This window comes from Antedon bifida, chromosome 6 (assembly GCF_963402885.1).
Source record: "Antedon bifida chromosome 6, ecAntBifi1.1, whole genome shotgun sequence".
Lineage (NCBI taxonomy): Eukaryota > Metazoa > Echinodermata > Crinoidea > Comatulida > Antedonidae > Antedon > Antedon bifida.
Genome location: NC_136231.1, coordinates 11,051,952 through 11,078,214, shown reverse-complemented (window position 1 = coordinate 11,078,214; position 26,263 = coordinate 11,051,952). Strand labels below are relative to the sequence as shown.

The following is a 26,263-nucleotide window of genomic DNA, read 5'->3' as shown; positions in this document are numbered from 1 at the left end:
CACCCAATAGCTCTAGTCTCGGTATACTTATAGCTTTTGAAGGTGATACTTTAGTTTTTGATGCTACAAACCTAACGATTTTTGTTATCGCTCTCTAAAGTGATTAAATAAATTACAGCAGCATAAGCCTCAACAGAAGCGTCACAAAATACATGCAAGTTAAGTTCTCCATTTCCACTTGGCCATTAACACCTATCAATTTTAATCTGATACTGTAAGTTTAAAATCCATTCTCAGAATTTTCAACCCCAATTCCCCTTCAATAGGCTCATCCCATGTCATACCCGTTTCCTTAATTCGTTGCATGAGGACTTTTGCCAATATTATAACTAGTGATACAAACCCAAGGGGATAGAATACTGATGAGAGCTTACTTAACACATTACGCTTAGTTAAGGATTCCACTGTAAGTTTCTCGGGAACTTCAAGGTGAAATTTATCTACCTCAGTATTCCAGTTCAAACCTTTTGTTTTTGTTGTCGGTAGTTTATTTAATGCCATATCTACTGAGTTGGCTCTTTGTTCTATGGGAATACATTCCAAAACCCTCTTTGAATTTGATATCCATTTTCTGGGTACCATACGCGCTTGATTCCAAAGTTTAACTAACTGCTTGTAAAATTCCACCCCTGTCTTTTCATCCTTAACAGAATCTAACGAATCATCCATATAAGTAGAATTTAACACAGTGTCGGCCGCTAATGGGAACTTAACTTGATTCATTCGTGCATTTTGCTTAGCTACGGTTAAAGCAATAAATGGAGAGGCATTAATTCCAAAAACCACCCTTTGGTGTTCGTAAACCGTGGGCTCTATAGATACATCTAAATCCCTCCAAAGAAAGCTATGCATCGGCTTATCCTCCGCCGCATACAATTCTATTTGTAGATACATTTCCGATATATCACACATTACAGCTATTCTATTCAGTTTAAACCTCATCAAAACATCAAATAATTCTTTTAGAATCTTTGGCCCAGGGCTTATTGCGTCATTTAAACTAAAACCCTTGAATTTAGCTGCTGCATCGTATACCATACGAACTTTGGTAGTTTCCCTGTTCATTTTTACGACAGCAAAATGTGCTAAAAACTCATTGTTGTGTAGGTGTTTGCTCATTATAGTCTACTTTCCTTATATATCCTTTGTCTAGATGTGCGTCAATAACTTTCTTGTATGCATAACATATAAACATACAACATATCAACATGATTTCTATTTCTGTCAACTTCTGGAAATTCAATATCTTTTAAATGTTCCCAATCCTTTCCAATTCTATTCCAGGGTTTTGGCTTTAAATTGCCAGTCACATTATAAGTCATCAATGCCTTAAGTTTATATTTAATACTTTTATTTTTTTTTATTGGCGATATTTCAAATTTAACATTGTGTGTACTAAACGTTGTCGTTTTCCCATTTAAGGTTCCCACCGTTACCTCTTCAATAGGGCCACTTAGTTCCAGTTCATTACATACTTCACTATTTATGTATGATTTCCCAGGCATTTAAAACATAACTGACACCTTTTTGCCAGTTCCCAAAGTTCCTTAACTAGGAGACCCTTACATTTCTGACACTTCCATAACATATGTGCCTCATTACAGCAAGCACACCATTTAACAGTTTCATTATAACTAACGTTAGACTTAGGTTGTGCCTCCGGGGCATTACCATAATACGTTTTGTGCCTAACGCCTTGGACACCCCTAGCATTTTCATATTCAAGATGTCTACCAAACATAGTGCTTGCTATTTTTGTCTGCTGTTCTACAAATTTAAGGAGATCGTTAAACGTTGGCTCGTTCTTTTCTAAAATATCATGCGCCTTATTCACCCATTTAATTTGCAATGGTTTGGGAAGTAATGATTGGACCTTTAAAATATTAGAGATACTGTTAAGATCACATGTATACCCAATCTGATTTAACGTCAACTCGCATTGTTTCATATCCCCGATTAAACGCCACAAACTATCCGTGTCGCCTACACGTATTTGTATCCTTCCCGTCAGTTTATTCATAAGGGAATTCAATACCAAATGCGATTGACCAAATTGAGTTTTTAATATCTCTAAGGCCTGATCATACCCCATGTCCCCCAACAATGTACAAGCTTCAATAGATGCCCTATCTTCGCCAGTGCAAAACTGTACGAGATACTGTAACTTAGTTGCATTATCACTGAGTTTGGATGCTATATTAGTTTCAAAATTAAAAATGAAATACCAATACTCTCCAGAATCACCACCAAACTCTGGTATTGTAGATTTACGCAATTCAAACGATAATTTAAGTTCACTAATAGCATTAATACTAGATTTGTCAAAGTTACTTTTAGTGTCCATATTACCTTTAACATCTGAGCGGTCTCGTTTCTTGTCCACGGTTTCGGCATTTTCATTCTTCGTCAGTTCCAACTTCCATCGCGCACTCTTTACTACTTTCAACAGCTCCACCTGCCACTCCTCCATCCATTTTTCGGTGTCCGCAAATTCTTCGTCACTTTCTATTAATGCTACAAATGCTTCATGAATGTCCTCCAGTTCTGCCACCTGTTTCTCGGATTTCTTGAGCAGCTTTGCTATTTCTTCAATGTCTAGATTGTCATCTTCTTGCGACAGCACCTTAATGATATTTAATGTTCTCGTCAAATGACCTTTTTTGTTTCTGCGACTAAGCTTTACTGCAGCCTTCCTTTACTCCATTACGATGCGTTTTCAAACAGTCTCCGGGTATAGTTTCAAAATTAGAAATGAAATACCAATACTCTCCAGAATCACCACCACTGGTATTGTAGATTTACGCAATTCAAACGATAATTTAAGTTCACTAATAGCATTAATACTAGATTTGTCAAAGTTACTTTTAGTGTCCATATTACCTTTAACATCTGAGCGGTCTCGTTTCTTGTCCACGATATTCCAATAACCAAATTCCACTTGTTTTGTTTTATGAACCTCGCTCTGCTACCATTTTTGTTTCAGAGTCTCAAAACAAACGTAGGCCCCAACTGTAATAAAATGAATTTACTGGTCGACAAACACATAAATTAAACGTATCACCACAATAATTGTTTGGTGTCGCCGAAGCTTCCATTTATTTGTTGTATTGGCTCCACCCAGCACGAAAGCTCAATTGTCGACTGACCAATATTTTATATAGCTAATTTGCATAAAGGTGTAACAAAGAACAATACAGTATGCTCTATTGCACACTGATGTATTCACCTTCTGAACACTCGTACCTGATTAATTTGGCTAACTTGTACCTGATTAATTTGGACAACCCGTACCTGATTAATTTGGCTAACTCGTACCTAATTAATTTGGACAACTCCTACCGAATTAATTTCGACAACTCGTACCTGATTAATTTGGACAACTCGTAATCGATTAATTTGGCTAACTCGTACCAGATTAATTTGGACAACCCGTACCTGATTAATTTGGATAACTCATACCTAATTAATTTGGACAACTCGTACCGGATTAATTTAAACAACTCGTACCTGATTAATTTGGACAACTCGTACCTAATTAGTTTGGACAACTCGTACCTGATTTATTTGGCTAACTGGTACCCGAAAAATGTGGCTAACTCGTACCTGATTAATTTGGATAACTCGTACCTAATTAATTTGGCTAACTTGTGCCTAATTAATTTGGACAACTCTTACCGGATTAATTTGGACAACTCGTACCTGTTTAATTTGTACAACTCGTACCTAATTTAATCGGGTACAAATTAATTAGGTATGAGTTGTCCAAAATAATCGGGTACGAGTTGACAAATTTCCCTGTGGGGGACCAAAGGGATTTTTTAGAAAAATGACCACAATGTCTACTGTTTTACATTAAATAATTACACGATAATATTGCCACTAATGCACATATATTGTGTTAACATCATTTTATAGAGCAATACCAATAGTAACTAGTTGTCAAAAAATAAAAGGGTACAAATTTTGCCATTTTTTCGACACATTTACGAATGGGAACCAAAGGATTTTTTTTTGAAAAATGGACAAAATTTCTACTGTTTTAAATTTAATAATTACGCGATAATATTGCCACTAATGCACATATATTGTGTAAACATCATCTTATAGAGCCATAACAACTAGTAATGTCAAAAAATAAAAAGGTAGAAATTTGGCTATTTTTCTCAAATTTCCCTGTTCAAGGGACTTTTTCAAAAAATGGGCAAAATTTCGACTTTTTTAAATTCAATAATTATGCGATAATATTGTCATTTATGCACATATATTGCGTTCACATCATCTTACAGAGCCATAATAACTAGTTATGTCAAGAAATAAAAGGGTCGAAATTTGGCCGTTTTCGACCTATAGAGGTTTTTTTCGAAAAATAGGCAAAATATCTACTGTTTTAAATTCAATAATTACGTGATAATATTGCCACTAATGCACATATATTGTGTTAACATCATCTTATAGAGCCAAAGCAACTAGTTATGTCAAAAAATAAAAGGGTCGAAATTTGGCTATTTTTCGCAAATTTTTCTGTACGGAGAGGAGGAAAACTAATATAATTATACATGACATAAATAAGTCAAAAGAGGAAAGTGGAATACAAAGGAAAGAAGAAGACTGGCAGAGAGTTCAAGAACTTTCTAAGAGAGCAGGTTATGTAATAGAAACCACAAAAATAAGAATGATTTTAAGAATAGGTAAGAGACAAGACGGAAAGAACAGACCAATTAAAGTTGTGTTTTATGACGTGAGATGGAAGCGGTTTTGAGATTTTACAGACAAGAGAATATGAAGGGTTATCAAGAGACAGGTCTAAAGCAGAGAGGGATAAGTTCTCGAATCTAAGATAGAGAAGAAATAAAACACAGAGAGGAAGCAGGAGAGGTAGGATCGCAAATAAAGAAATTAAAAATTATAAAAAGAAAAGATGAGAAATTACAAAGCCAAGAAAAACAAATGCAAACCATGCATGAGTAATATCTTACACGAGAAGACTGAATAAAATAGACATTCTAATTTTGTTATTCTTTAGTATAGAAGAAAATATTACAGAACCTGAAAATTAACATTATGTTGATATTTTATGATCAGACAACCCCAGGATCGCACCAGAAAATTGTCATTATTGACACAATAATTCTTTTGCAAGTATTGGTATAGCAGAATTTTCTTTTTACAAACCGTTGAAGAGCAATGTTCACTTTAAATTATGCCGATTTCATCGTGATTGTTATACAGAGTTGAATTATTTTAAGAAGTAATATGTTATTTGAATTGGATCACAATTGATTGAGGTGAAAAAAAAAATTAGTTGAAGAAGATGGTCATTAAATGAATTATTAAAAGTGGAAATGATACAATATAGTAAAGAAGCTGAAAATAAATTACGCTGCTTTGCGGAGAGAAAACGGAAAACCAAAGGTTAAGGGTCCAAGCCCTGACAGAAAAGGTGTTGTTGTAACATGACAGCAAAGGGCATGACACATAGTGTAAAATGGCCATCGTGTTACTGATCTAGAGATGTCTAAACTAATTGACAGCTGCTAGTATACAGTAAGGAAGGCAACGGGAAACCACCTCAATGTTGAATATTCCCTTGAATTATGGCAGTCAATATAGGAGAAATCGATAACGACGTCAACGGAATTCAGGAAGATGTAGTACTGAAAGTCGCGTCCGGCAGGGTTATAAATGAGGATGACCAGGTCGTCAACCAGCGAAAACCTCATACTAAGATAGGCACATGGAATGTGCGAACACTATTAAGACATGGGAAAAAAGAAAATGTAAAGATGGAAATGGAAAGGGAGAATCTTAACATATTAGTTCTTTGTGAAACAAGACTAGCTAAGTATAGAGATATAGATGTTGAAGGATTTATACTGATATACTCTGGTGCTGATAAACAAGGACAGCATGGAGTTGGAATCCTCTTAGATAAAGAGTTTGGAAAGAAAGTTATAGAAATTAAATGTATAAATGAAAGACTAATGATGATCAAAATTGAAGCACTTCCTGTTAATCTAGTGGTTATACAAGTGTATATGCCTACAACAAATAGTGAAGAAGAAGAGGTGGATAATATTTATGAAGGAATTGAAAGCTTACAAGATTGTTGTAGGAATGAGAATATTATTATGATGGGAGACTTCAATGCTGTAGTAGGTGAACAAATTGAGGAAGAAAAAAGTACTGGACAATTTGGACTAGGACAACAAAATGATAGAGGATATAAACTCATAACATTTGCAAATAACCACAATTTTGTAATTTGTAACACTCTCTTCAAGCAACCTTTACGACTAAGATACACATGGGTTTCACCAGGAGCAACAGGAAGATACCAACTTGATTACATATTGGTCAGGGAAAGATATAGAAATGCTGTTAAGAATTGTCATGCTTTCCGCGAGCTGATATTGGTTCAGACCATAATCTTGTTGAAATGATGATGAAGTATATAAAATTCAAGAAAATAAAAATTGGAAAAGCAAGCAATAGATGGATTCTTCAAGCCCTACAAATAACAACAACGTACAGGAACTATGTATAGATCAAATAGATACATATATAGTTAATAAAGAAGATGCGGATGTTGAAAAAAGATGGTTACAGATAAAGAAAGTGATTATTGACAGTGCAAACAAACATGTCAAAAATAAAAGGGGGAAAAGACCAAAAAAACATGGATCACAGATGAGATGATAACACAAATGGAACAAAGGAGGAAATGGAAAATTATAAATACAGAAGAAGGAAGAAAGGAATACAGAAGACTAAATAATCAAGAACAACAACAGATAAGGCAAAAGAAGAGTAGATTAGTAATAAATGTAAGGAAATAGATAATCTACAGAAGGCTGGACGGAGTGACATATCATATAAAATAATAAAGGAACAATCAGGAATTAACACTAAAAGACGTAAGGGTACACAAGCAGTATTAAATAAAGAAGATAAATTACTAACTGAAATAAGACAAAGATGGAAAGAATATCTGGAAGAGTTATATGCTGCAGATCTAAAGCTAACAGTGTGTCCGCTTGAAGATGAACAAAATGTAAATGAAGAAAGTCTGGGACCAATATTTCTGGAAGATGAAATTACAAAAGGAATTAAAAGACTACATGAAAGAAAAGCTGAAGGCATAGATGGGATACCTGCAGAGATGTTAAAACAACTAGGAGAAGTAGCAACCTTGGAAATTACCAAACTTTTTAACAAAATCTACACACAAGGAAAATGGCCAGCAAATTTCACTAAATCTGTAGTAATACTCTTGGAAAAGAAAATAAACACCCAACGATGTGGTGAACACCGAACGATAAGTCTCATAACGCATAGATCTAAGATAACACTTAAGGCATTAAATGACAGATTGGCATCAAAACTTGCAGAGTATATTGGGAAGGATCAATTTGGTTTTGTAAAAGGAAGAAGCACCTGAGATGCGATTGCTGTGCTGAGAGTGATGGGAGAAAAATCCTTAGAATATGGTAACGAATTGTATATATGCTTTGTGGATTATGAAAAAGCATTCGAAAGGATTAATTGGATCAAATTGATGGACATCTTGTACAGGTGTTGGTGTTGACTATCGGGACTGTACAGACAGTTAATATGGGAGCTGTATATCAATCAATCTGCGTCAATTATAATAGACGGGCAGTTATCTGAACCAGCACAGATAGGTAGAGGTGTCAGACAAGGAAGAATACTGTCAACTAACTTTATGAAGAATTTCTACTTTCAGAAGCACTTACAGACTGTAGTGATGGAGTAAAAGTTGGTGGTCACAGAATCTCAACTGTACTGTTTGCTGATGATAAGGCTGGACAACTCTAATGGCGGTCTCCAAAGAATATTACAGAAAATTAATGAAGCAGGGAAAGAATATGGAATGAAGATAAACACCAGAAAAACTAAAGTAATGTGCATAACAAAAAGAGCAAATGTACAAATGGAAATATATGTTGATGGGGAAAAGATTGAACAAGTTGATTCCTTTTGCTACCTGGGAACGAAAATAACAACAGATGGCAGATGTAAGAGTGAGATTCTAAGGAGAATAGGAATGGCAAAGGGGAAATTCATAATCAACAGGAAATTCTTAACAAGTAAAGCAAGTATTGAAACAAGAAAGGAAATGGTTAAAGCATTAGTATGGAGTGTTGCATTATACGGATGCGAAACATGGACATTAAAAAAAGGAGGAATAAACAGAATAAATGCATTTGAAATGTGGTGTTGGAGAAAAATGCTAAAAATTCAATACACGGAGTACAGAAGGAATGATGACATTTTGAATGAAATAAGAGAAGAAAGACAACTAATGAAACGTATTAATGAACAGCAGAAGAAATGGATTGGCCACAGTATTAGAAATGGAGGATTATTGAAAATAGTAATGGTAGAGGAAGGAAGAGAAAAATGCTACTGGATAGACTTAAAAATGGAAACAAATATTACCAACTAAAGGGTAAAGCATTAAATAGAGAAGAGTGGAAGAAATTACTGTCATGGACCTGCCAATTGGCAGATGACAAGGTAGACAAGGTAGGTAGGTATAGTACATAGATTGTGGAAGTGACCACATTCCAGTGGTTTGCACACTTGAATCAAAGTTAAACAAGGCCAACAGCCATTAAGTCGCGTGCTACAATGCATAGTGATACCGGACAGACCGACAGACCGACAGACAGACCGACAGACCGACAGACAGACCGACCGACCGACCGACCGACATAGTGAACTATAACTGATCGAAATTACTGAACAATGTTGAAATGTTTAAAAACATTTATATTTTTTTAATTTACACGTGCGTAGCCTGTCACTTTTGACGTGCTCGTATAACGTAATTTCGAGTTGAAAAGTAAGTCAAGAAAACAGAAATCGGGCAAAAAGAGTGCGCAATAACATTTAACGCGCAGTGCGCGCGCAAAAATCTGCGCACTCATGGCAATTTTGTAAACGCTTAAAATTGCCTGAAACGTACTCTTATTTCATCGAAAATAAATTTTGAAAATTTTAAGCGCGCGTACGCATGCGTTACATGCGCTACGCACGTAATTGTATTGCCATATGATGATTTATGCCCTGAAATTTATGAGTACCAAATTTTATTTAATTGTGATTCATGGTTGTGAAGATATGATTACAAACGTGATTTCGTTAAATCGTGCGTAGACCGCGTAATTTTTTATTGCGCACCGTGAAAACATAACCACATTCGATTCCTGGCCATAAGGAATATTCTGTATATCAAGATAAGGTCAGAAAGCGATAAAACGCATAGTGATACCAGACAGACAGACAGACAGACAGACAGACAGACAGACAGACAGACAGACAGACAGACAGACAGACAGACAGACAGACAGACAGACAGACAGACAGACAGACAGACAGACAGACAGACAGACAGACAGACAGACAGACAGACAGACAGACAGACAGACAGACAGACAGACAGACAGACAGACAGACAGACAGACAGACAGACAGACAGACAGACAGACAGACAGACAGACAGACAGACAGACAGACAGACAGACAGACAGACAGACAGACAGACAGACAGACAGACAGACAGACAGACAGACAGACAGACAGACAGACAGACAGACAGACAGACAGACAGACAGACAGACAGACAGACAGACAGACAGACAGACAGACAGACAGACAGACAGACAGACAGACAGACAGACAGACAGACAGACAGACAGACAGACAGACAGACAGACAGACAGACAGACAGACAGACAGACAGACAGACAGACAGACAGACAGACAGACAGACAGACAGACAGACAGACAGACAGACAGACAGACAGACAGACAGACAGACAGACAGACAGACAGACAGACAGACAGACAGACAGACAGACAGACAGACAGACAGACAGACAGACAGACAGACAGACAGACAGACAGACAGACAGACAGACAGACAGACAGACAGACAGACAGACAGACAGACAGACAGACAGACAGACAGACAGACAGACAGACAGACAGACAGACAGACAGACAGACAGACAGACAGACAGACAGACAGACAGACAGACAGACAGACAGACAGACAGACAGACAGACAGACAGACAGACAGACAGACAGACAGACAGACAGACAGACAGACAGACAGACAGACAGACAGACAGACAGACAGACAGACAGACAGACAGACAGACAGACAGACAGACAGACAGACAGACAGACAGACAGACAGACAGACAGACAGACAGACAGACAGACAGACAGACAGACAGACAGACAGACAGACAGACAGACAGACAGACAGACAGACAGACAGACAGACAGACAGACAGACAGACAGACAGACAGACAGACAGACAGACAGACAGACAGACAGACAGACAGACAGACAGACAGACAGACAGACAGACAGACAGACAGACAGACAGACAGACAGACAGACAGACAGACAGACAGACAGACAGACAGACAGACAGACAGACAGACAGACAGACAGACAGACAGACAGACAGACAGACAGACAGACAGACAGACAGACAGACAGACAGACAGACAGACAGACAGACAGACAGACAGACAGACAGACAGACAGACAGACAGACAGACAGACAGACAGACAGACAGACAGACAGACAGACAGACAGACAGACAGACAGACAGACAGACAGACAGACAGACAGACAGACAGACAGACAGACAGACAGACAGACAGACAGACAGACAGACAGACAGACAGACAGACAGACAGACAGACAGACAGACAGACAGACAGACAGACAGACAGACAGACAGACAGACAGACAGACAGACAGACAGACAGACAGACAGACAGACAGACAGACAGACAGACAGACAGACCGACCGACATAGTGAAAAACAGACAGACAGACAGACAGACAGACAGACAGACAGACAGACAGACAGACAGACCAACCGACCGACATAGTGAACTATAGAGTCGCGTCCACGCGACTAAAAAGGTGAAGAAAGCCAAAAATGTACAGAAATTAGATTTTGAGCAGCTAAACAGTCCTGAGATCCGTTTGGAATATTCCATTCAAGTGAAGAATAAGTTTGTTAGTTATGTCAAGAAATAAAAGGGTCAAAATTTGGCCATTTTTCGATAAATTTACAAATGGGGGACCAAAGGATTTTTTTCGAAAAATGGGGAAAATTTCTACTGTTTTAAATTCAATAATTATGCGATAATACAGATACAGATACAGATAACTTTTATTGTCCAAATAAACTGGAAATTGCATTTGCTCACTTATCACATAAAAATATTGTATACAAATATCGTATAAAAATAAAGTATAAAATTTAGAATAACAATATAAAAATACACAATGATTAAAAAAGTACATCATAAAATTACAGTTCATAAAAATGTAAGTTAAAAATAAAAATCATTACAAAAACGGTATTATATTATTATTATTGTTATTATCAAAATTATTATAGTTACCTCTTAAAGTCTTCGTTAATTTTTTTAATCCCAGATGGGAGAAACGAATTTGAGTATCGACCCGTCCGCGCCAACACCGGCCTCAGTCTACTACTTCTACCAATGTGGCAGCGAAGAAGATCCGAATGAAGGGGGTGGCTTTCCTCCTCCATGATCGCCTGTAAACCATTGTTCAATCGTTCTCCGTAGTGACAATCGTAGACTGAGTCCGCCGTCAGCGCCGACGAGCCAATCACTCCTAATGCCCTTTCTAACACCTTACGTATGCGGCCCCTTCCTCCCTTGTTTATGTTCCCACCCCAGCCTAATAGACAATAATCCCAGATTGAAAAAATAACAGATGAATAAAACATAGTAAGTATCTCTTCCCTAACCCTAAAAACGTTCATTTTCCTCAAACAGTACAGTCTAGTATTTACTTTTTTAATTAGTTGATCTACATGCTCTCCCCATGATAAATTATTGTCATACGTTACCCCAAGATACTTATATGTTTTAACGATTTCTACCTCAAGCCCTTTAATCTGGACAGGCTCAATTTCCCTTCTTTTTTTACGACGGAGATCTATTCGCATTTCTTTGGTCTTTGCTACATTAAGTTCCTGGAAATTTTCATCACAGTATTTCGTAAACCTAACTATTTCAGATTTGAAATTTGTATCGTCATCATTTTTTATTAAACCTATCATTGCAGAATCGTCTGCAAATTTTATTACTGGACAGTCCGGGAACCTAGGTTGGAAATCCGACGTATACAATGTGAACAAAAACGGTGTACAGTACAGTACAGTACCTTGTGGTGCTCCCGTATTTGTCCGAATAATGTCCGATCTGACATTTTGATTTAGCCTAACAAACTGGAGACGTCCAACGAGGAAGTTAAAAACGAACGAAATTAGTAAATTGGGGATATTCATGCCGAACAACTTATTAATTAAAATGTGTGGTTGAATGGTATTAACAGCTGAACTAAAGTCGAAGTACATAATCCTAACAGACGGGTTTTGTTCTCCAATTGTCAAGATGGGGATACATTTTTTCATTTTTGTATATTAATGCGTCTTCAGTGTTCCTGTTTCTCCGATAAGCGAACTGATGTGGGTCCAAAAAATCTGCAACTAATGGTTTCAGGTTTTTTAGAACAATCTTTTCATAAACTTTCATTGGGACGGATGTTAGCACAACAGGTCTAAGATCGTTATAACACTGTATATTTTGTCGTTTAGGAATTGGGATGATGCATGACGTTTTCCAAGATTCCGGAAAGGTTTGTGTTTCAAAAATCAAGTTAAAAATATATTCAAAAATATCTGCAAATTGGGTTGCGCATAATTTAAGAACTTTGGGTAGAATTTGGTCTGATCCAGCTGATTTGGATGCTTTCAGACCTTTAAAGTGGCTGGTAACTTCATCCGCATTTGTCTTAAGGTCAAAACTACTTTTATCTGGTAAGGCCAACCTACTTTTGATTAAGATCTGTTCATCAGAAAAATTATAGTGATCAAACCTATTTAAAAAAGTATTTAATTCATTAGCATATTGCTTAGTCAAATTAGACACAATTCCACTTCCTTGTGGCGATTTTGCATATCCGCTCATTTTCCTCATTCCCCTCCAAACCTTACTCATATCATTACCTACAAAATTATTTTCTATTTCACGTTTGTACTTTAGTTTACTTTTACGTATTAGGCCTACTCGTTTAAGTTCCTTTTGGATTTTATTTAGTTCATTTACGTCACCTCGATCGAAGGCCTGTCTCTTTTTCTTAATAACATCTGTCACCTCCTCATTTATCCATGGTTTACGGTTTCCGTAGATTTTAACTTTCTTTTTTGGTATTACATTTTCAGTACAAAAATTAATATATGCACTAACCGCTTCCGTTACCTCGTCTGACCCGTTTGAATTTTCCGTAAAAACACTCCAGTCCGTAGTTTCAAATTGTCATTTCAGCTGTTCTATTGCATCTTGAGTCCACTTCTTAACAGTAATTACCCTGGGTTTCTGCCGTTGTACTAATGGACGATACTTGGGTTGTAGTATAATTAAATTATGGTCAGATTTACCAAGTTTCGGCAATTTTCTTGATAAATATGCTTGTTTTACGTTTGAATAACATACGTCAAGGGTAACAGATTCCCGCGTGCTGCACTTCACATGTTGGTAATAGTAAACGCTACTCTTTTTAGGGTACAATGATTAAAGTCTCCATTTATTACAATATATGCGTCAGGGGAAGTCGTTTCAATTTCCGCTATAACTACGGTTAGTTCTCTTTGTGCTTCCTTGGTTAGATTTTTGTTTGGTATGTATACAACCACTAAAACAACATGTGAAAATTCCCTCGGTATGTAGAACGGACGTATAGAGAGTACCATTATTTCAACGTTAGGCGAGCACCTGTTTTTCTTTAGATGCACATTGTTTGGGTGACAATACCTTTTGCTTATATATGCCATAACACCGCCTCCTCTATTTTTTCCGGATTCGACTATCACCTCTGAATAATGTAAACCCATCAATCCTAAAATGTTCGTCACTTTTCTCTTCACTTAACCATGTTTCCGTAAAGGCCATCACACTAACGGATCTATATTCATACAAATGCATATTTGCATTTAATTCATCCATTTTATTTACAATTGAACGTGCGTTTCCCATAATGATTGTAGGCAAATATGGTCTACCTTTCCTAGCACGGAACCGTTTTCTAACTCCACTGGCCCTACCTCTTTTTCGCCGTCGAATCTCGAAAGGTATGTCAGGCCATTTTCCAGCACCTTGGTATTTGATTTGGTTGCGCATGTCCTTTATTTCCATAGGCGTATAGCAAAAAACCCTTGGCCTAGCTTGCGTCGGCTCATTGACGTTAAAAAACGGTCTAATCATGTTAACAGTCACCACAAAAAGCGAAGAACAAACAATAGTCAACATTAATACACCGAAAATCCACAATAAAAATACAGAAAAAAATCACTACACACATCCAAAGAGCAACAAAATCAGGACAAGTGAGCTTGGTCGACCGCAGTGAGCAGCGCCCTCTATCGATCTTTTATGATTGTCATTTATGCACATATATTTTCGAAAAATGGGCAAAATTTCTACTGTTTTAAATTCAATAATTACTCGATAATATTGCCAATAATGCATCATCTTAAGCCCCTTTCTCACAGACGTGCCTGCGATATACCGGTATGATGCTGGCGATATGGCGGCGAATTTTAATTTGCAGATTATTATTCTCTTACTTTATAGCATATTTATGCAATACATGCTATGTACAGTATATTGTACATATATTATACAGGTACAGGAATTAAATAGCCGTCATCGGCAATCTGTAAAACAGCGTAGAAGGAGATATCAGGCTGTGCAATTTACAAGGCGACGAAGGGTCAGGCACCAACAAAGAGCTATGGCCTATAGATTATATGCTATGGCAGCTATTGATGGTACGTCGTGCATTCGCCGTATATGGGTAAAGGATCGCAGGCATGGCCTTGTTTTTTGGAATACTGTAATGACAACGTATACAGATAAAGACTGGCGCCGATATTTTAGGATGTGTAAGGCAACATTTGAATTTATAGCCAATGAATTAAGACCCGCCCTGGAAAAAGAAACGACAAATTAGAGAGCACCTATCCCCTATAAAGTTAGACTAGCAGCTGTTATTTGGTGGTTAGCCACATGATATAGAAGCATATCAAACATGTTCGGAATTGAAATATCAACCCTATGCAACCTAGCATCCGAAGAAACTTATTTAAAAGATACATATCGCTTCCCTCTGGTGAGAGATTAACAGCAACAATAAATGGATTCGAAAGACGCCGGTTCCCTCAATGTGCTGGGGCCATAGACGGTACCCATGTCTCCATTCTAGCTCCGTCAAAAAATCCTGCAGATTACCATAATAATAATAATAATAAACAATATTTATATAGCGCCTAATGGATCACTGACCCCTCTAGGTGCTTTACATTACGGTTGTTCTGCATGGAACCCCCGCAGTTTAAACGCGGACAAAACCACAGAAGAATAGCTTCTCTTTCTTGAGCTACACTTGCTCACTTTATTACTATTCATCCGTTCATCCGGTAAACTAAAACAAAAACAAACAAAGAAACAATTGATACGGCGCCATTAAGCACGTCCCTAACGTACTACGGCTTATCACACATAATTAACATGGGCATACTATCATCATTATGTCTATCAAACTTAACTAATTCATCAGTAAATAATAAATACAAATTATATAATGTAAATACCTGATACTAGGGCTCACTTATATATGATTATGTCTCCACACGGAGCATCAAAAGTGTACAACAACGTTAACAACGTATCGCCTATTGTGCACCGCTCTCATACAATGAACAGTGTGACTACAACAAACCGTGACTAGCCTAATTTGCATATCAAGGTATCAAGGTGCGATGTACATACATAACATGGCTCCCTGCAAAGATAAATTATGAACCGACTGTATCATCACTTTTCTTTTGCATACACAACAATAGTGGCTCCTTGACGGGGATTTGATTACAATAATACTAAACTTTTTGAGTAACTTCTGTCATAAATATTGTAAATGTTTTCGTAAAATAAAACGTACTTCTTTCACTAATCATTTCTACTTTTAGTTTGATTTATCTTCTAAGTGTCTTCATTTTTCTTTTTCTTTTCAGACATTAATTAATTACTTATTTCTGTTGGCATTAGCAGAACTAATTTATGTATTGGTCTCTCCAATGTAGAAAGTGGTTGACTTCTTTTTCCACGATTATCTAGGTTCCTAGATGCCATCGTTAGCTTGACTTTTCGTACAAGATCATCCTCACTTGTATATACATCTGAGACTTTTCCAACACTCCAAGAGTTGCGAGGTAGACTTTCATCTTTGACGATCACAACGTCACCGACTTTCATGTTTCTTTTCTTATCACACCATTTCCTTTTAGGTTGAAGGGTTTGCAGATATTCTTTTTTCCACCTATGCCAGAATTCGTTAGCCAGATACTGCACTCTGCGCCATCTTTTCCTGCTATATAAATCTTTTCCTTGAAAATTACCAGGCGGTGGAAGTACAACGCTGGCCTTCATCGTTAACAAATGGTTAGGTGTTAGAGGTTCTGGTACTTGAGCTTCTGACAAATTAGTTGTCAGTGGCCTTGAATTGACGATATTTTGTGCTTCCGATAGAAAAGTACGGAATGACTCATCATTTAGATGATCACCAGATTGCGTTAATAGTGGCGCCAACGCACTTCGTACAGTACGGATCTGTCGTTCCCAGACTCCGCCCATGTGACTGGCGGAAGGAACGTTAAACTTGAACTCAATCCAATCGCAATTCTGCTTCAGAAGAAATGCCTTTAATTTAGTTTCATCCATCTCTTGAATTCCCTTTTTCAATTCATTGCTCGCACCCACCAAGTTGGTACCACGATCAGATCTTATCTGTCTACAAGGACCACGGATACTTAAAAACTGTCGAAGGGCGTTCAAGAACGAATCTGTTTCAAGAGTATTAACTGACTCCAGGTGTATTGCCCTTGAATACATGCATGTAAACACCACCCCATATCGCTTCAATCGACTTCTTCTTTCTCGGATATAGAACGGTCCAAAAATATCTACAGCGCAGTATGTAAAAGGTGGATGGTTTTCCAGACGATCCTTTGGCAAATCTGCCATCTTCTGGGTTTGCAGTCCACCCCTTAGCCTACGACATGTTACACATCCGTGAATAACTGTTGAAACTGCAGACGATGCTCCAATTATCCAGTATCCACTCTGGCGAATGCGGTTATGTGTAGTGCTCCGACCCATATGGTTAACCTCTTGATGATAATGTTGTATTATGAGATCAGTAACCTTGCACTTCTTCGGCAAGATTACGGGATTAGTGACATCTAAAGGCAACATTGCATTCCGGATTCTACCACCTACTCGAAGGATGCCATTCTCATCTAGAAAGGGGTCTAATTTATACATGCAACTTGTCCGTTTTAGAGTAACCTTCCTCATTCGTGCCAAATTCCGTTCGGTAATCTCACTCAATTGCTTCACTTTTCGGAGAATTTCAATTTCTGATTTGAAGTACTCCGCCTGTGTACACTTACAAATGAATCGTTCGCTATCTTGGAGGTCTGTTACAGACATCGGTGGTACACATTTCCCATTTGTACGAGAAGATGCTAACAGATACTTTTTCAGGCGGTGACAATTTGCAATAGCTCGTCTGAGTTGGAACCAACTAGAGAATCGCTCAAATCGTGTACTAATTGACTGATGCACATCCATTTCACTATTCACCAAAGTAAACACAGTGGCTTTCTTCATCTCATTCACAATCTCAGTTTGAACTGTATCATCTAAAGTGAAAGGCACTTGAACGTTTTTAAAAGGACCATCATGATTCAAAAATTCTGGACCGTTAAACCAACTAGGAGTTTCCATTACTATCAGTCCAGAAGAATTCGTTCACTTTATGATGGTCGTAGTTTAATTCTTCTTTGACGAATTTGCTCATTCTAGCTGAGATAACTGCAGCAGATAATTCAAGACGTGGAATTGTGTACACCCTTCTTAATGGGGCAACTCTGGCGTTCGCAATTACTAATGAGCAAGCACATCTATTATTCCGGTTGATTATTCTTAGATATGTGCACTGTCCATACGCAAACTCACTCGCATCTGAGAAGTAGTGAAGCTCAACATTTTGTATTTCTCCAAAATCACTTGTTTTATAACAACGTTGGATCTTTAATTGCTCAAGCGCAACGATTTCTTTCCTCCACTTTTCCCATTTTGAGTATAGATACGAAGGTATTGGTTCATCCCATCCAACATTTTCTCTACACATCTCTTGAAGAATAATCTTTCCTTCGAGGACAACAGGTGCTGCGAATCCTAGTGGATCGTATATGGAGCTAATTGTTGATAAAACGCCTCTTCGACTCAAAGGACAATCTTTCAATACTATTCGAAATTGAAAAGTATCTGCTTCCACGCACCAAGTGACACCCAATGCACGTTCAATTGGTAGCGGATCGGTCTTGATGTCTAACGTTTTCAGACCCTTAGCTCTTTGCTCTTCAGGAATTGAGAACAGCTCTTTTATTTGACATCCATTTGTGTAGCACCAAGCCAGCTGATGCACAAAGTTCCGTGCTGCTCTTGACAAGTTCGATAGCCTGTTGAATAGTAGGAAGTGACTTTAAACCGTCATCTACATAAAAATCATCTCGAACGAAATTGGCTGCAATTTCACCAAACTTTTCTTCTCCGTCGTCGGCAGCTCGCTTCAAGCCAAAGTTTGCACACCCGGGAGAGCTTTTAGCACCGAACAAATGAACTTTCATACGATATTCCACCATTTTTTGTTCAAAGTCACTACCATCCCACCACAAGAACCGTAGTTTGTCTCGATCTTTGGGAGTTACATAAAATTGATGGAACATCCCTTTTATATCGGAACCGACATAGAATACCAATCAGACCATTCATTAAATCTGGACCCTGAAGTAGGTAATCATTTAAACAGACGCCTTCGTATTTTGCCGAACAGTCGAACACAACTCTTATTTCATTCGGCTTTTTTGGATGGTACACGCCCGAATGTGGTATGTAATTAACACTACCATCGGTTATGCCGTACTCAGATTCAGGTACCTTTTCTGCATAGCCTGCAAGTATACCATTCATAAAGGCAATACAGTGTTCTTTAAATGTTGAATTTCTTTTAAACTTTCTCTTAAGCTGCAAAGCCCGTCTCAAGGCTGATAAACGATTGTTAGGAAATCGTACATCATCACGACACATCGGCAATGGCATTTCATAATGACCATCATTTCTCTTGACAATTTTACTGGAAAGTATGGAAATAAATCTATATATCCCTTTTTTGTTGATACATGCTCTACAAAATCCATCTCAAACATCTGCCTAACCTGTTGCATGCTGATTATTTCTTTCACCTTGGTAGCATGAGTAAGTCTGTATTTAGGATTTTTGACTGTGTCAACGTAGCCTGGATTTCTAGAAGATTGCTTATGGGAATCAGATAGAGTTTTGAAAGTTTTGCTAACATTTCCAATTATTCCCCATCCCAGAATGGAACGTTGGCCATAAGGATCGTTTTCATCTCCAGCCACAATCTCACGTGGTCTTATTGCTCGGGGTATATCGTTACCAATAAGGATCCCAACTTTTACGTCTGGTAAGTATGGTACAATCAGATTAGCAATGCCCTGTAAATGTGAGAATTTATTCGCATCTTGCTGTCTGGGTATTTGTGATCTTCCTATTGGAATCTGGTCTCTTGTAAACACTTTCGATAGAGGAACCATTTCTTTTCTGTCAAAACTCAACACTTCCAAATCGTGAATTTTCCTACTAGGTATCGTCACGTTTGCTTCTAGCATCGTAGACAGTGAGAGTTGAGTTGCATGCCCATAAACTTGAAGTTGATTAAACAGATCATCTGAAATAAAACTGCTATTGCTTTGTGGATCCAGAATACAATACTGAAGAATCTCATTTGAAACATCATTTTTCTTTCGGACCCATACAGGTACCACCATTGAATTATCAATATTCTGTCGGCGTACCAAAGTACGATGAGAAGTTGTAGGCACTAGCCTCCTGTCAAAGTGTAGGCTAGTCAGGTGTTCGTTAGAACATGTTTTACATTTTATTCTGTTTTCACATGTGTTTAATTGATGTTGGTCAGTCATTCCGCAACCATAACATAACCTATTTTTTCTCAAGAATTCTTTTCTCTCCTTCCGGATTAGATTCTTGAACTTTTCACATTCGTCAACATGATGAGCCTCTTCACAAAACGGACATTTTTTACCATCAAAGTTCACAGTCTTTCTTTGGGTTGTTTCATCGTGCGCTACTGTGGCTAACGATGAAGTATTCTCATTTTGTATCCTTTGTTGTCTGGACCTTGTAGTTCCTTTGACTTCATCACTCTTGTAACGTTGGTCAAAGGCAGGTATGTTTGCTTCACGTGCTTGTGTTTTGATGAATTTAGCAAATTTAGTAAACGTTGGAAATTTAAGTTTCTGTTCTTGGACAATATGACGCCACTTTGCTTCTATATATAATGGCAATTTTGTAATAAGTTTCGCATTCTCTTGTGGGAAATTCAACACTTGTAGATACGGAATTCTCTGCATCGCAACATTCACTTCATTTACAAAGTCAGAGAATTTCTGCAAGCTGGAAGCATCACGTACGCGGATATTTGGCCATGCATTGAGCTTGTCTGTAAAAGCTTTCGCAATGACACTGTCATTACCGTATCGTTCCTTCAGTTCCATCTTAGCATGTACATAAGCGCCTTCTGTCTGCAGTAACAAGTAGTTGTTAATCATATTCTTTGGCTCACCAGCCAAATGTTGACTTAACAAGTTCAGCTTCTCGTCAATATTAATTGCCTTTGATTCAATCAAAGCATTAAAAGAAGATTCCCACATCGGGTACTTAAGTGGATCACCACTAAAAACTTCAACTTTTAATGCCGGAAGCCTTATAGAATCAACGATCTGTTTCATTAAATTTGCTGTTGATATCGGTGATTCGCCTACAAGATTGTTCGTCGATACCATCTCAGCTGCTTGACCATATACAGGTACTCCATACGACAATGTAACTGGGTTAGCGTGAACGTGAGAAGAAACCAATGATTGTGGCAAGGTATTTGAATAACAACACACTGGACGGTCCGATAAGGCAGGCGTTGTGTACATAACAGATTGATCCACTGTGCTGTAATGGCTCTGTGTTGTTACATTTGTAGGCCCAATTGGATAGTCAGAAACGGCAAAGCTCACAGACACTGGTTGCGTAACCTTTCTACCATATAAAATTGGATGAGGCGTCAAAGACGAAACAACAGTCAGGTCTTGGTTTTCCATATTAATTCGTTGATATATGGATGTAACAGGATCTAAAACAATCTCTGTAGTAGTTAATTGTGGTTCACTAACTACACCCACGATCGGAACATCTTCACCAGTATCAACTTTTGAATACACATCATTAAGAAATCGTTTCATGTCGTGTTGTTTATCTTCTCCGGGTAATCCTTCAACTACCTGCTCAACAGAAAAATAATCTTCTTCTTCTGCTTTCAGACAGACGCTCATCTTCGCCATGTGTTTTGCCAAATCTTTCTGTAACTTTAACTCTTTAGCCAATCTTTCCTGTTTCCTGTTTAGTCTTTTCTCCTCTAATTGACGTTCTTTCTCCATAAACGACAAGTCCACTTTAATTGCTGCTCCAGCCTCTGCTAACTCATATTTCCTTTGTTTTACAGAAGACTTGCTAGAGCTAACTGTCGAACGAACAAAACGTCTACTTGCTCTGCTAGCTCTACTTGACAATTGCTCTTCTTCCATACTTAACAACTCCTTTACTTTTACATTTGCAGATTGTCTGGTTTCAAAAACGATCCTATCGTAGTAATCATAACGATCATACAATTCTTTTCGTCTCTCTACACTCAATAACTCATACATGTCTGCTTGAATGTCACCAAGCGTTCCTGTAACTGTGACCATTTTTGCAATTTCCGTTTGGATTACATGAATATCCACAGACTGAGCTATCAAATTTTGGACAGTTGCTATGGCTTTCTTGACATGTTTAACGCAACCGTTAAACTCTTTTTCTTTTAACTCTAACTTATATTCTCTTCCTTTATCAGTCAGAGTTCTTTCTCTTTTATGAGGATTATCCGGCTCTTCACCTTTGCTTTCCCGTCTCTCAGGGTTAGCTGCTCCTGTATCTGACATGTCGGAACAAGCACAGTACTACGATGCCTTGTTAAACCGCAATAAGTAATATCAGTTTACTGTTCTGCATGGAACCCCCGCAGTTTAAACGCGGACAAAACCACAGAAGAATAGCTTCTCTTTCTTGAGCTACACTTGCTCACTTTATTACTATTCATCCGTTCATCCGGTAAACTAAAACAAAAACAAACAAAGAAACAATTGATACGGCGCCATTAAGCACGTCCCTAACGTACTACGGCTTATCACACATAATTCGCCGCTAACATGGGCATACTATCATCATTATGTCTATCAAACTTAACTAATTCATCAGTAAATAATAAATACAAATTATATAATGTAAATACCTGATACTAGGGCTCACTTATATATGATTATGTCTCCACACGGAGCATCAAAAGTGTACAACAACGTTAACAACGTATCGCCTATTGTGCACCGCTCTCATACAATGAACAGTGTGACTACAACAAACCGTGACTAGCCTAATTTGCATATCAGGGTATCAAGGTGCGATGTACATACATAACACCGGTATTTATTAGTCGAGGTTTCAGGGATGGAAACAATCAATAATGTGAAAAGAATGTAACTATGCTTAACTAAGGTAAAACTATCCCCCGCCGGACACCATCCCGGTATTTCTGAGTCAAAGTTTCGGGGCCAGAATTAAGAATAGAGAGTAATTGAAGCATGCACTAACTTAAACTAGGGTTAAACTATCCCCCGCCGGACACCATCCCGGTAAGTTAATTAATACCAGATGAGAACAGATGGGCTTTCAGTCGTGATTTAAAAATACTGACTGAAGGAGCAAGTCTCACAAAGTGTGGAAGTTTGTTCCATAATGAAGGTGCTATTGCTGCAAAAGACCTTCTACCATAAGCAGTGGATGATTTTGGTAATGTTAGAAGAAATTGATCACCAGACCTTAAAGAGCGAGACGGGATGTATTCAGATATGAGCTCGCGAATATAATCAGGGGCAAGCCCATGTAACGCTTTGTAAGTGATCAGCGAGATTTTAAACGCTATTCTCTTACACACTGGCAGCCAGTGAAGCTCTTTCAACACCGGTGTAATACTGTGCCGCTTTTTAGTCAAAGTGATCATCCTTGCAGCAGTGTTTGAACTAGCTGGAGTTTTGCAATCTCATAGTCAGGTAAGCCACATAAAAGACTGTTACAACAGTCAAGACGCGAGCTGACAAACGCGTGAATGAGATGAGATGCTCTATCAAGGTACTTGCGAACTTGACCGATTTTCCTGAGCGCAAAGTTAGCTGACTTGCAGATGTTATTAATGTGTCCCGACATACTTAGCTTGTTGTCAATTGTAATGCCAAGATTGCGTGCTGAAGGAACCGTTAGAACGAACTCCGAGCCAACCTGAATTTGGTCAATTCCGGCAAAAACCGGGAGGTGATGTGAAGTACATCTGTTTTGCTGCTATTGAGTTTGAGTTTATTGACTACCATCCATTTCTTGACTTCTTGGATGCAAGATTCAAGTTGTGAAATAGCACTATCTGTTTGCAAAGGATTAAACATCATATGCAGTTGTGTATCATTCGCGTACACCATCAGCTCAACTCCATCATAAGAACTAACAATATCTTCTAATGACGATGTATAAAGCGTGAAACACAGAGGGCCCAGTACAGACCCCTGTGGAACACCATCCAGTAATGGAGACGGATTCGATGTTGACTCTTTAATAGCAACGGATTGAGTGCGGTTGAGCATGTATGATTGAAACCACTTGAGAACTGTGCCATCGACTCCATACCGATTTGATAGTCTCCGCAGTAGTATTTTGTGGTTTATGGTGTCAAATGCTGCAGTTAGGTCAAGTAACACTAGTACTGCTTCACTGTGTACATCAACAGCGCGAAGTAAATCATTAATGACACAAATCAGAGAGGTTTCAGTAGAATGGTGTTTACGATAGGCTGATTGCCGCTTGCCGTGCAGGTCATTTGTTACAAGATGTTTAGTTAACCAGTCGGAGAGCCGCGTTGGGAAATATGACCGTTATCGCTGAATTTTCGACTTCGCATGACGTCATAAATTTTAGAAGCCCTCTCTCGGCACAGAAGCATCAACGTTTCGCGCGAAAACATTAGCATAAAGTATACGTCATTTAATAGCTGTTTAATAAACATTAGTAGGCGAAAAATTAACCATATATGGTAAGATCAGTTCCTTATATGTTTAAGATGTCGCAGGTCACCTAATTTTCTGAATAATTTGTTGGATTTGTTGTCAGCGACAATTTCTTTCCAAAGTTCGTGTGCGTCCGTCAAAACTGAAGTTTTCTAACAGGTGTTTGTTTACAAATTTTCCATTAGTGGGATTTGCATCCCATACAGTGAATTACCAAAAAACCGACGTATATGGATAGAGTAAGTATCAATAGTCTGTTTTACGTTAAAATTGGCTTGAAACCCTATTTAAGCTTCCTATAGCGAACATTTTAAAAAAGGTCCTCATGTCATATATTGTTACGTCTCGCGGCACTAGTTCCGTCGTGTGTGGTGCATCGGTGCATGTTGTGTTGATTGTGGTTGTTGTAGGTGAGTATATGCACGACCTGGTGGATCGTTGTCGTATTATATCGGCCTAGGCCTAGTAACATGTTCTGTTAATAATTTAAATACTTTAGTTACAATTTAGTATTATTAAAGTATCGTTACAATCCTACTCTATATTGAAGATGCATTGGGAAGATAATTAAGCAAATCGCAGCCTGATACAGGTATAGGCCTACCTATTCTATAGTTAAATATTTATTTATAGTAAAATTATTGACAACTGAGGGGTACAATTTATTTATAATATTAATAATTATTACAATAAACAGACATAAGGAAATTTTGTATTTGCTGCTTTTTCATGGTAGGCCTATATCTGAAAATGTTTTCAGGTTGTTGAATAATTATACTGTATAACGATGCAATGTTTTGTTCATATCATAGTGACAATTATTTAAATAGTTTCATTCATTACATTTCAGCTATTCATTTTCATTTTAGGTTTTTTGTTGGTATCAAGACTCGACGATTTTCTGTCTCGTTCTTCAATATGAGGTTGGACGGTGGAAGCTGTAATGGTTTTCTCGATTTCAATATCATTGCTGCAGCTGATAGTTTTTCATTTTATTCGCTAATAATAATATAACATACATTCATACGCATTCAAGTTTTAGAAGCGTTTCAGATCAGTCAATGATAAGATATAAATTAAGTTGCAATTGATTGATTGATTTACTTTATTAACCAGAGTCACACAGATACATACAATATAAACATATAAAACAATCATAAAATCAGTACAACCGTAAGACTCACATAAGTTAATATGATATAGGCCTAGCTAGTTTGTTATGTTTGATGAACAAGGTGCTATTTAAATAAAAGCAAGTTTTTATATACAGTAGTAGTATTTACTATTTATATCAGTATTGTTTGAAAGATATTTGTATTAAAAACTGCTTTTTCACATTCTGTATACGTAAAAAAAAAAATTGGTTGCTTGTGTGAAATGCAAGTTGTATCTAATAAAGTAATATTTATATACAAGTGTGACATTTACTGCCAGATACTGAAATACTGAGTACCAACCAATCACTGTAACAATACTCAAGTAAATGATGGACTTATATTTTTATATCTTGGTTTCAGCTGGGCTCATAATTATCTTTTTTAAAAACATGACCATATAAAAATACACGTTTGAGTCTCTGAAACAAACATGCCCGATTTTATAAAACATTCCCCATATATAAATTGAAAATGGGTTATTTTTTTTTGTTTTTCCATTTATTGTTTTTTTAACAGTTTTTTATTTGTTCTGGGCCTAGTTTCTCCTTCAGGCTTCTTCAGGCTTCTTCTTGCTTGGTATATGAGCAGAGCTGGGATAGACCTACCACCAGCCTAGACTATAGAATACCCAGCTACTATTATTAACACTCACTAG

The 26,263-nt window shown here is 37.6% G+C and overlaps 3 protein-coding genes across 3 annotated transcripts; 1 reads left to right on the top strand and 2 right to left on the bottom strand.

Annotated features, from left to right (window-relative positions):
* Positions 1–201: 201 nt before the first annotated feature.
* On the bottom strand, positions 202–1,065 carry LOC144845625 (uncharacterized). The gene has a single exon (XM_078703060.1). It carries the CDS (start codon positions 1,063–1,065, stop codon positions 202–204), a length of 864 nt encoding a protein of 287 aa, XP_078559186.1.
* A 4,529-nt stretch (positions 1,066–5,594) lies between these two features.
* On the top strand, positions 5,595–7,438 carry LOC144845624 (uncharacterized). Its single transcript, XM_078703059.1, has 2 exons — positions 5,595–6,353; positions 6,848–7,438. The coding sequence occupies exons 1-2, from the start codon at positions 5,595–5,597 to the stop codon at positions 7,436–7,438; spliced, it is 1,350 nt and encodes a 449-aa protein (XP_078559185.1).
* A 16,215-nt stretch (positions 7,439–23,653) lies between these two features.
* Positions 23,654–24,031, bottom strand: LOC144845169 (uncharacterized). The gene has a single exon (XM_078702323.1). The coding sequence runs from the start codon at positions 24,029–24,031 to the stop codon at positions 23,654–23,656; it is 378 nt and encodes a 125-aa protein (XP_078558449.1).
* Positions 24,032–26,263: the final 2,232 nt, after the last annotated feature.

Excerpts from the sequence above, each read along its gene's own strand:
- LOC144845625 (XM_078703060.1), bottom strand. The coding sequence starts at position 1,065 with ATGAACAGGGAAACTACCAAAGTTCGTATGGTATACGATGCAGCAGCT.
- LOC144845624 (XM_078703059.1), top strand. The coding sequence starts at position 5,595 with ATGGCAGTCAATATAGGAGAAATCGATAACGACGTCAACGGAATTCAG. Across the intron at positions 6,354-6,847 it reads ACCAACTTGATTACATATTG|AAGGCTGGACGGAGTGACAT; the intron begins GTCAGGGAAAGA and ends GATAATCTACAG.
- LOC144845169 (XM_078702323.1), bottom strand. The coding sequence starts at position 24,031 with ATGCTCAACCGCACTCAATCCGTTGCTATTAAAGAGTCAACATCGAAT.